Below are 12040 nucleotides of genomic sequence, written 5' to 3'. Positions count from 1 at the left end.
ACTGCACTCCAGCCTGGTGACAGAGCGAGACTCTGTCTCCAAAAAAAAAAAGATGTGATCTGATGACCGGTTGCGATGGCTCACGCCTGTAATCTCAGCACTTTGGGAGGCCAAGGTGGGCAGATCACCTGACGTGAGGAGTTCAAGACCAGCCTGGCCAACATGGTGAAACCCCCTTTCTACTAAAATACAAAAATTAGCTGGATATGGTGGTGCACACCTGTAATCCCAGCTATGCAGGAGGCTGAGGCAGGAGAATTGCTTGAACTCGAGAGATGGAGGTTGCTTAAACCCCGGAGATGGAGGTTGCAGTGAGCCAAGATCGCGCCACTGCATTCCAGCCTGCGCGACAGAGCGAGACTCCATCTCAAAAAAAAAAAAAAAAAAAAAAAAGATGGTTTCTGAGACTAAAAGCACCACATTGTCAAGCCCTTTTTTCTGTCATTCAGTCATTTAGCACACCCCTAAGTGTCCTCAGCGCCCACCTCTGGGTTGGGGATGTCTCAGAAGTTATTTGTAAGCTGCCTCCTCAGAATGCTGTATTCTGTGGTGGCAGTATTTAAATAAATGGTCAGTTTCCTAAGCCGGACTACAAAAATTCAGTTTCTTGGAAGGCCGAGGTGGGAGGATCCCTTGAGCCCAGGAGTTTGAGACCAGCCTGGAAAACATAGTGAGACTCTGTTTTTGTTTTGTTTTGTTTGAGACAGAGTCTCACTCTCTTGCCCAGTTTGGAGTGCAGTGACATGATCTTGGCTCACTGCAGCCTACACCTCCTGGGTGCAGGCGATTCTCATGCCTCAGCCTCCTGAGTAGCTAAGACTACAGGTGTGCGCCACCATGCCTGGCTAATTTTAGTATTTTTAGTAGAGACGGGGTTTCGCCATGTTGGCCAGGCTGGTCTCAAACTCCTGATCTCAGGTGATCTGCCTGCCTTAGCCTCCCAAAGTGCTGGGATTATAGGCATGAGCCACTGTGCCCGACCAAATCTCTGTTTCTTTAAAAACAACAAAAAAGTTGGCCAGGCGCGGTGGCTCATGCCTGTAATCCCAGCACTTTGGGAGTCCGAGGTGGGCGGATCACAAGGTCAGGAGATCGAGACCATCCTGGCTAACATGGTGAAACCGCGTCTCTACTAAAAATATAAAAAAAAAAAAATTAGCTAGGTGTGATGGCAGGCGCCTGTAGTCCCAGCTACTCGGGAGGCTGGGGAAGGAGAATGGCGTGAACCCGGGAGGCAGAGCTTGCAGTGAGCCGAGATTGCGCCTCTGCACTCCAGCCTGGGTGACAGAATGAGACTCTGTCTCAAAGAAAAAACAACAACAACAACAAAAAAGTCCGGGCGTGGTGGCTCATTCCTGTAATCCCAGCACTTTGGGAGGCTGAGGCGGGCAGATCACGAGGTCAGGAGTTCGAGATCAGCCTGACCAACATAGTGAAACCCCGTCTCTACTAAAAATACAAAAATTAGCCAGGCGTGGTGGTGTGCACCTGTAATTCCAGCTACTCAGGATGCTGAGGCAGGAGAATTGCTTGAACCTGGGAGGTGGAGGGTGCAGTGAGCCGAGATCACACCACTGCACTCCAGCCTGAGTGACAGAGTGAGACTCTGTCTCAACAACAACAACAACAACAAAATTAGCTGGATATGGTGATGTACCTGTAGTCCCAGCTACCAGGGAGGCTGAGGTGGGAGAATTACTTAAGCCTGGGAGGTCAAGGCTGCAGTGAGCTGTGATTGTGCCACTGTACCCAGCCTTGGCGACAGAGACCCGGTCTCTAAAAAAAACGAAAATTCAGTTTAACTTCTAGTATCATCTGAAGGCTGTTTCCAGGTTCTCTGAGCCTGGATTCTACAGGCTTCGTGGTTTGAGTTGGGACCCCCTAAGTCAGGAATTGGGCTCACATTCTTGGAAGGTGATGTGAGGGGCAGTTATCACTGGGGTCCCTCAGCCAGGAAGGTTTAAGGAGAAGACATGGATACACTCGGAGCAACTTGGGCTTTCCATTGCCCCAAATGCTTTTTCCTGCTGAGGTGGAGGTGCTTTGCTCCCTCCCGCTCAGCAGATTTAAGCTGAAATCTGAAAGATCCTATTTAGCCTGTACCACTGGGATTCATGGAGCTTCATGAAGCATATGATAAGAAAAGACATGCATATTTATGATTCAGAGAGGAAAAAAAATAGCACCTTAGCTCAGTGAGAAAACTAAAATCTCAGATGGTTTGTTGAAATTGAAAACTAATTATCTTTCATCCCCTTGGTCACATGAATCCCTGGGAAATATATAAATGACTGTTCACATACTAAGTCACAAAGAAACTAGAATTGGGTGGCAACGGCTGGGTGCGGTGCCTCACACCTGTAATCCCAGCACATGGGGAGGCCAAGGTGGGTGGATCACTTGAGGTCAGGAGTTCGAGACCAGCCTGGCCAATATCGTGAAACCCCATCTCTACTAAAAATACAAAAATTAGCCAGGCGTGGTGGCACATGCCTGTAATCCCAGCAACTCGGGAGGCCAAGGCATGAGAATTGCTTGAACCTGGGAGGTGGAGGTTGCAGTGAGCTGAGATTGCGCCACTGCACTCCAGCCTGGCAACAGAGTGAGACCCTGTCCCAGAAAAAAAAAATAAAAAAGAATTGGGTGGCAACACACTGTGCTGAAGCTAATGTAAATAAACAGCTGGAAGGTAGTGTTTAGGGATATTAGGGAAGTGTGGAGCTTCCTCAGTGATGGATGTGTTATATATCTGCACTGTGTTTTGGTAGCTACCAGCTCAAGCACCTCTGAGCACTTGAGATGTGGTTCATTTGACCGAGGAACTGAATTTTTAATGGTTTTTAATTGTAATTAATGTAAATTTCAGTTGCCATATGTGGCTAGTGGCTATGGTATTAGAGAACAGGTGTAGAACAGTGGTTCTCCATTTTTTTTTTTTTTTTTTTTTTGAGACAGCCTTGCTCTGTTGCCCAGGCTGGAGTGTACTGGCACAATTTCGGCTCACTGCAGCCTCCGCCTCCTGGGTTCAAGTGATTCTCCTGCCTCAGCCTCCTGTGTAGCTGGGATTACAGGTGTGCACCACCCTGCCCAGCTAATTTTTGTATTTTTAGTAGAGACGGGGTTTCACCATGTTGGCCAGGCTGGTCTTGAACTCCCAACCTCAGGTGATCTGCCTGCCTCAGCCTTCCAAAATACTGGGATCATAGGCATGAGCCACCGTGCCTGGCTGGTTCTCCATAGGATGCATCACAATCTTTGGGAGTGCTTAATACAACACAGACTGCTAGACCCATCCCCAGAGTTTCTGATTGAATAGGTTTGGTGTGGGGCCTGAGAATGTGCTTTTCTACTAAGCTCCCAGGTGATACTAATGCTGCGACTGGGGACCATACTCTCAGAATAACTGGTGGAGAGTAATACTGGACAGACAGTATTAGGGACCTGAGGGCTGTTATGTACAGGAGGATTCCTCCAGCTGATGAAAGTATTGTTTGTAATGTCCTTATGGAGTTTAAGACTCTGAACCAAAGAAGGACATGTTGGAGAGGGATTCATGTCAGTACTTGGGTGTGGTTACTCAGGGTACTCCACCCTTCCTCCTTAGGACTTAGGGCAGCGGCCCAGGTTCCAGGTTCATCCTCCTGGCTCTCTGATCTAGGCCTTCTCTCTGGTGGGAACCACTGGCCTCCTGTAGGCTCTTCAGGAGTTAATTGGACTACTCAACCAAGTGTTCTCTCTCACTGCCCCAGCTAACTCCTCAGAGCTATTTTTGATGGCAATTCTTTTTTGATTTAACTAGTTCTTTACATATTATGCCTTCTGATGCAGTTGCTTTTGTTGTAGACTCAAGTGGGACGTTTTGCTCCTCAATTTTCTGGCTACCAGCAACAAGATTCTCAGGAGCTGCTGGCCTTTCTTCTAGATGGATTGCATGAAGATCTGAACCGGGTAAAGAAAAAGCCCTACTTGGAGCTGAAGGATGCCAATGGGCGGCCAGATGCGGTATGCCATTAATGATGTCTGAATGATAATATGCCAAAGAAGCTGCCTCCTATTGAGAGTGCAGGGATATTCTTCTGGTCTTTGAGTGTTGTTGCCAGGGCCCTGGTTGCTTCTCACTGTAGCTAGTTATAGGGATATGGTCTCTGGTCAGAAAGGGGCTAACTGTAGTTACTGCTTTTTTTTTTTTTTTTTTTTTTTTTAAATAGAGACAGAATCTTGCTATGTTGTCTAGGCTGGTCTCCAGCTCCTGAGCTCAAGCAGTCTTCTCACCTCAGCCTCTCAAAGTGCTGGGATTACAACAGGCGTGAGGCACTGTACCCTAGTTACTCCTAATGCTTCCTCTTGGGCTTTTTCAAATTAGAGTGAGCTTGTTTGATATTTCACTGGTGAACTAGGGACTAAGAACACTCTGAAAACTGTAAAGTACCTATAGTGAGGACCCCTAAGATTGTTATTGCTCACAATAAAATCCATCCATGATTACTTAATTTGTTATTAGTATCATTAGGACATTTGTACCTTTTGCCTTGATTATCTGATCAGTGCAAGAGGATTTTAGTATTTCAGCTACCCTGTCACATTGGGATAATCAATATGAATGCTTTAAAGTAAAATTTAGATCTTCTTAGAAAAACTATGAGTTAGCTGAGCTGTAGTATAGATAAAAACTTTATTTTTAAAATTTATTTATTTATTTTTTTTGAGATGGAGTCTCACTCTATTGCCCAAGCTGGAGTGCAATGACGCGATCTTGGCTCACTGCAACCTCCACCTCCCGGGTTCAAGCGATTCTCCTGTCTCAGCCTCTCAAGTAGCTGGCACTACAGCCACGTGCCACCATGCCCAGCAAATTTTTTTTTTTTTTTTTTTTTTTTTTTGAGACGGAGTCTCGCTCTGTCGCCCAGGCTGGAGTGCAGTGGCGCGATCTCGGCTCACTGCAAGCTCCGCCTCCCGGGTTCACGCCATTCTCCTGCCTCAGCCTCCCGCGTAGCTGGGACTACAGGCGCCCGCCACCACGCCCGGCTAATTTTTTGTATTTTTTAGTAGAGACGGGGTTTCACTGTGTTAGCCAGGATGGTCTCGATCTCCTGACCTCGTGATCCGCCCGCCTCGGCCTCCCAAAGTGCTGGGATTACAGGCGTGAGCCACCGCGCCCGGCCGCAAATTTTTGTATTTTTAGTAGAGAGGGGGTTTCACCATGTTGGCCAGGCTGATCTTGAACTCCTGACCTCAGGTGATCCACCTGCTTCGGCCTCCCAAAGTGCTGGGATTTCAGGCGTCAGCCACCGCGCCCAGCCAAAAACCTTACTTTAGATCACTGGAAACATATAGAGGGGCTTTCCTTGCCCTGGCCATGTCTCTGTACCCATAGTGTTCTCCGGGCTTCTGTTTCCTATCAGGACACACAGACCCCTAGTTTCCAATAGGTCCTATGTTGCCAACCTTATTAAGTGTGAGGATTAGGGCGAGGCGCAGTGGCTTACCCCTGTGGTTCCAGCACTTTGGAGGCTGAGGTGGGAGCATCACTTGAGGCCAGGAGCTCTAGAACTGTCTGGTCAACATGGTAAGACCCCCATCCCTACCAAACCTAAAAAAATTAGCCAGGCATGGTGATGCATGCCTATAGTCCTAGCTACTTGGGAGTCTGAGGCAGGAAGATCGCTTTGAGTCCGGGAGGTTGAGGCTGTAGTGAACCATGATCACGCCAGCCTGAGCGACAGAGCAAGACCGTGTCTCAATCAATCAATATAATATATATTTGAAATATGTATATATATAAACATATATGTGAAATATATATATGTGTGTTGGGGTGGGGATTGGGCGTAGAGCTGGCATGTGGTATAAGTATGATACACTAAGAGTAGTCCTGGCCTTGCTTTTCCTGGATCAAGCTCTTGGCTGTACAGATTGCCACCTGATTCATCTCCAGGTTTGCTGTGAGTCATTCTGGATGCAGGGGCAAGGGGCTGAGAGGTGTTGAGAATGTCCTGTTTATCCCTTTCACGCAGGTGGTGGCAAAGGAAGCCTGGGAGAATCACAGGTTGAGGAATGATTCTGTGATTGTGGATACTTTCCATGGCCTCTTCAAATCTACTTTGGTTTGCCCAGAATGTGCTAAGGTTTCTGTGACCTTTGACCCATTTTGCTATCTAACACTGCCACTGCCCTTGAAGAAAGATCGAGTTATGGAGGTTTTCCTGGTTCCTGCTGACCCTCACTGCAGACCTACTCAGGTGACAGAATCCACACCCTTATGGCACCCCTCACTGCAAGTGGTCTTCAGATCCCAGTGGGACTGCTCCTATCTGCTGCATTGGCTGCCTCTGAGTCCCCTTGGTACTTGCCTGGGTATGGGCCCTTGGACTCCATCAGACCTTTGTGTAATCCCATATCATTTAAGGCCTATTGTGAAGGTCTTTGCAGCTTCTCTGCTTTTCTGTCACTTTTTTTTTTTGAGACAGAGTCGCTCTGTTGCCCATGCTGGAGTGCAGTGGCATGATCTCAGCTCACTGTAACGTCTTCCTCCCAGGTTCAAGCGATTCTCCTACCTCAGCCACTCAGTAGCCGGGATTACAGGCGTGTACCACCATGCTCAGCTAATTTTTGTATTTTTAGTAGAGACATAGTAGAGACAGGATGTTACCTTGTTGGCCAGAACTCCTGACCTCAAGTAATCTGCCCATCTTGGCCTCCCAAAGTGTTGGGATTATAGGCGTGAGCCACCGCACCCGGCCTCTGTCACTTTTTTGGCCACACTTCATTCACGCGACTAAAGTAACCTGATCTACTAAGTGGTTCTTGAATCTGAATGTTGGGGAACCAGAAGCAGGGTACTTTTCGTACTCAGATATACCCTCACATAACCTAGGACAGCCTGTACAGAAGATTAGGCTAGATGAGAGGTGTGAGCAGCAGGTCTTAGTGTCTTACCCTGCTGATGGCTCACTGAGTAATTGTATTGCTTAGGCTTCTGGTTTTGGTTTCTTTGTCTCTAAGGAAAGTTGAGGGCTGGGCGCGGTGGCTCACGCCTGTAATCCCAGCACTTTGGGAGGTCGAGGCGGGCGGATCACGAGGTCAGGAGATCGAGACCATCCTGGCTAACACGGTGAAACCCTGTCTCTACTAAAAATACAAAAAATTAGCCAGGCATGGTGGCGGGCGCCTGTAGTCCCAGCTACTTGGGCAGCTGAGGCAGGAGAATGGCGTGAACCCGGGAGGCGGAGCTTGCAGTGAGCCAAGATTGCGCCACTGCACTCCAGCCTGGGTGACAGAGCGAGACTCCGTCTCAAAAAAAAAAAAAGTTGAGGCAGGCTGGGCACGGTGGCTTACCCCTGTAATCCCAGCACTTCAGGAGGCCAAGGCGGGCAGATCACGAGGTCAGGAGTTCGAGGCCACCCTGACCAACATGGTGAAACCCTGTCTCTACTAAAAATACAAAAATTATCCAGGCGTGGTGGTGCGCGTCTGTAACCCCAGCTACTCAGGAGGCTGAGGCAGGAGAATCGCTTGAACCCGGGAGGTGGAGGTTGCAGTGAGCCAAGATCGCGTCACTGCGCTCCAGCTTGTGTGACAGAGCAAGACTCTGTCTCAGAAAAAAAAGAAAAAAAAAAAAAGAAAATTGAGGCCGGGCTTGGTGGCCAACACCTGTAATCCCAGCACTTTGGGATGCTGAGGCGGGAGGATTGCTCGAGGCCAGGAGTTTGAGACCCTGTCTCTACAAAAAATAAAAATAAAATAAAAAGGTAGGACCAGATGGCAATTTGAATTTGTATAATTTTAGCAGTTCTTTAGAAAGTACTCTAAAGAATTAAGAATAAAATGAAGCAATGTTTGGAAGAGAAAGAGATGGCCTAGCCCCCATGCTGCTGCCTGTGTATTGAGGAGGATGCTGACATAGAGGTCCTGCTTTTTGCTCTGCTTCTGACTCATCTGTACCCTGACCTCACCATACATTGTTTCTAGAAGGGCTCCTCTGCCCCTAGTGATGCCTGCTTCTCCTAATTCATTTCGCACCCTTTGTGGGGCACCCCTGTGACCCTGACCATCTCTGTCTTGCAGTACCGTGTGACTGTGCCGCTGATGGGGGCTGTGTCCGACCTGTGCGAGGCTCTCTCCAGGCTGTCTGGCATTGCTGCAGAAAATGTAAGGCGGGGTGATCAGTGGCACTTGGTCTATTTGGGATACTTCATAGCATTTGGAGTTTACTTTCAACCTTGAAGCCACTTTTTGGGGTTGTTGTTATTGCCAGCACAAATGTGATTATTTGTGTGTGTCTGGATGTCTCACTCACTATGCACATTGTGACTGAGACTGTCCCTTCCAACTCCAGGAAACACTATCTTTCCTTCATTGGGTTCACACTAGCCGTGGTCAAAGGACCAGGAGTAGGGCTCTGCTGTCAGTTCTGTGCACTGAGGGTGGCATAGAGACTGCAGACTATGGAATACTCCAGAGGCCCTGGACAACTGCTGGTTTCTGGTTAGCACCACACTCCTCGCCCTTCCTGCCAGTCGAGGGCAGATGCTACCAGCATGTTCAATTCTGATGGCAGCCATGCTGCTCCCCCTCGGGCCTTGGCCCTCAGCTCTCTGGGGCTGTTTGTGTGGTGGTTTCTCTAGAGGCAACACTTGAGTATGGGTTTTTTTTTTTTTTTTCATTTGTTTCTGGGTTTTAAGCAGTAGGGGCACTCTTAGCCATTCTGTGGTCTTTCTGTTACTGTTCATTCTTAGATGGTGGTCGCAGATGTGTATAATCACCGATTCCACAAAATTTTCCAAATGGATGAAGGTTTAAACCACATCATGCCTCGGGATGACATTTTCGTGTGAGTACTCAGCAGTTTCTGCTGCAGGTCAGGTCAGAGGACACATTCTAGAGACTTTGCTGCATTCATATCTCCAGAACAAATATGTGGGCAGTCATTGCTCATGTGGATTGGCCCTGACCCCTGGGTGCAAGAGATGGGTATTGAGGGCATCGTGGGCAGCCATCAGTGCTCAATCCCTCCTGCCCTGCAGAGCTAAACATTCTGATAACTCTCCTCAGCACAGCCACAGCCTTTTTTCAACAGTTTTGCCTATGAAGAAGGCCAAATCACTGCTCCTACAGATGGTCCTACCATCAGAGATGCCTTTCTTAAGGGGTGTGGTACGGAAGAATCTTGTCCTTTCTCTGCCACAGGCTGTAGCTTCTCAGCGAGTACCATGATACTACCATCCCCAATGCAGAAATGACAGGGAGGGCTGATTTAAACAGCTGTTTTCAGCTCACACGTTCTGTAAGCTCTGAGACTGAGTTTCTTCATCTCTGTGAGGACAATACAAAGGTCTCCTCTGCCTTCCCACATGCTGCTTCATGGCTGCTCTGTGTAATTGTGTGTGTGTCCCTCTTCCAGGCACAGTGGTGTAATAACTTGCCTGCTGCCCCCATACATGAACTTGGCCTGCTGCTCCCAGGCAGCCACTTGCCCAGGAAGTATGGAGCACAGCCGTACTGTCCCTCCCTCTTTACCTCTCACTCAGGGACTTGCCTCTGCTGAGAAAGGGTTTTAGGATTTTGTTTTGGTTTTTGTTTTTGGCTGAGGAATTCAGTATGTAAAGGAGATAGTTCCTTCCCTTTACATTTTTGGGCCTGTGACTTCTAGATCTCTCTAAAAGGAATAGTTCCTAGCCACACCCAAGATCTATTTCTGTTCTCACTTGCACAGACACAGCCAAGAGCTGACACTGTGCCAAGGGCTAGAACATGGGAAAGTCCACTTTCACAGCCATTTATAACCCCAAGCCCTTAACATGGTCTCTATAAATTCCAGAAAGTAGTGTTTTCACACACCTGAGCTGAAAGGAACTGGAGGATTACCCTGTGGGGAGCTTAGCAGACCACCAACAAAGGAATTTTCAGAGGGCCTACGGGCCAACCATTGGAAAAACAAATTCTTTTATAGATGAATTTGAATTGACAATTGTTTTATGAAAGCAATAGTAGCATCTGGTATTTTTATTTTATTTTATTTTATTTTTTTAGACGGAGTCTCGCTCTGTCTCCCAGGCGGGAGTGCAGTGGCGCAATCTCGGCTCACTGCAAGCTCCGCCTCCCGGGTTCACGCCATTTTTCTGCCTCAGCCTCCCGAGTAGCTGGGACTACAGGCACCCGCCACCACGCTTGGCTCATTTTTGGTATTTTTAGTAGAGCCAGGGCTTCACCGTGTTAGCCAGGATGGTCTCAATCTGACCTCGTGATCCGCCCGCCTTGGCCTCCCAAAGTGCTGGGATTACAGGCGTGAACCACTGTGCTCGGCCAGCATCTGGTATTTTTTATTTTTTATTTATTTATGTTTTTGAGATAGAGTCTTGCTGTGTCGCCCAGGCTGGAGTACAATGGCGTGATCGTGGCTCACTGCACAAGCTCCGCCTTCCGGGTTCATGCCATTCTGCCTCAGCCTCCTGAGTAGCTGGGACTACAGGCGCGTGCCACCACGCCTGGCCAATTTTTTGTATTTTAAGTAGAGATGGGGTTTCACTGTGTTAGTTAGGGTGGTCTCGATCTCCTGACCTCGTGATCCGTCCCCCTCGGCCTCCCAAAGTGCTGGGATTACAGGTGTGAGCCACTGTGCCCGGCCTGCATCTGCTACTTTTTAATGTGTTGTACACTGTGCTACTAAATTATTTAATTCTTACCACACCTTTTAAAGTGGGTAATCCCATTGTCTACCGAATAAATAGACTAAGAAGTTAGGTGCTTATTACTAGCAGCCAGAAAATGGCAATGTGGACCTGGAACCTGGGGCAGGTGCACTCCAAGGCCTGGTTCTTTACCACTATGCTGGACCACAGTATTTACTCGAGAGCACACCTTGGACATTTTTATGTATTCTTAGAAATTCCTCCTTCATAAACTTCAGTCAGGACTGTTTGCTAGGCATTTGGGGAGGGGTGTGTGTCTGTGTGTGTGTGTGTGTGTGTGCGCGCACGCACGCGTGCGTATGTTTAGTTTCAAAATTTGAATCGGTAAGTTTGTGTCTCCCCCTATAGGAAGAGGGAAAGACTACAGTCGGTTGCCAGCAATTTTGGTAACATCTGTTCCAGGATAAAACATCTATAAATCTCCTCAATCCCATGTATTCACTAAGTAAGACACATTTTTCAAAATCATTGATTTGTATCTAGCAGTTTCTTTGGTTATCTCTGATGTTTTTCAGAATTAGATATGATTCTTTTACTTCAGTGTTTTTGAACAAAGATGACAATTACTTTTATAAATTTGCTTGCTCATTTGGAAAAAAAGAGTCTTTGGCTAATATCCTAGGTGTACATCTTTGTACAATATTTGGTCTTATTAAAGGGCAGGGCACTCAATGCTTTTTTTTTTTTTTTTTTTTTTTTTTTGAGATGGAGTCTCGCTCTGTTGCCCAGTCTGGAGTGCAGTGGCGAGATCTTGACTCACTACAAGCTCCGCCTCCTGGGTTCACAACATTCTCCTGCCTCAGCCTCCCGAGTAGCTGGGACTGCAGGTGCCCACCACCATGCCCGGCTAATTGTCTATTTTTAGAAGAGATGGGGTTTCACCGTGTTAGCCAGGATGGTCTCAATCTCCTGACCTCATGATCTGCCCGCCTTGGCCTCCCAAAGTGCTGGGATTACAGGCGTGAGCCACCACGCCCAGCCAACTCAATACATTTTTTAAAGATGAGCTCTTTGATGACAAAAGATGAACTTGGTGGCTGGACCCAGCTGTGTGCCTTTGTGTTCAGAGTGATGATCTGAATATTGGCTGTTATCTGTGTTGGGTCCCAGTTCAAGGACCACAGAGTTTGAGGCCGTGGTTGGAAGAAGGAGTATCACGGTTAGCCCTCAGCCCCAGGTTGTATAGGTTCACATTGTGCTGACGATGGTCCTTCTTTGGATTCCTGACTCAACCTCTAGAAACGTCTTGGCAATAGTTATAGCCACCTTTTCTACTCAAATATGCTCTGTCCCAGTAATCAGCCCTGGCCACCACATAGCTTCAGCTCAGATCTCTGTTGTTCACAAGGACC

At 47.7% G+C, this 12040-nt stretch overlaps 1 protein-coding gene across 4 annotated transcripts in view; it reads left to right on the top strand.

Moving 5' to 3' along the window:
• USP4 (ubiquitin specific peptidase 4) overlaps positions 1-12040 on the top strand; it is a 64333-nt gene that overhangs the window by 37076 nt on the left and 15217 nt on the right. For all 4 annotated transcript variants that reach the window (XR_008678327.2, XR_008678328.2, XM_031008950.3 and 1 more), the window contains 4 exons: positions 3844-4002; positions 6015-6239; positions 8065-8148; positions 8736-8830. Coding sequence is in view for 2 of the 4 variants with exons in the window: in XM_031008950.3 (XP_030864810.1) it covers positions 3844-4002; positions 6015-6239; positions 8065-8148; positions 8736-8830 (563 nt within the window). In the remaining 2 variants the exon portion in view is untranslated. The remainder of the gene's footprint in view (positions 1-3843; positions 4003-6014; positions 6240-8064; positions 8149-8735; positions 8831-12040) is intronic.

Source organism: Gorilla gorilla, chromosome 2 (genome assembly GCF_029281585.2).
Source record: "Gorilla gorilla gorilla isolate KB3781 chromosome 2, NHGRI_mGorGor1-v2.1_pri, whole genome shotgun sequence".
Classification (NCBI taxonomy): domain Eukaryota; kingdom Metazoa; phylum Chordata; class Mammalia; order Primates; family Hominidae; genus Gorilla; species Gorilla gorilla.
Note: the sequence above shows the minus strand (reverse complement) of the source record. Positions and strands in the feature narration are given on the sequence as shown.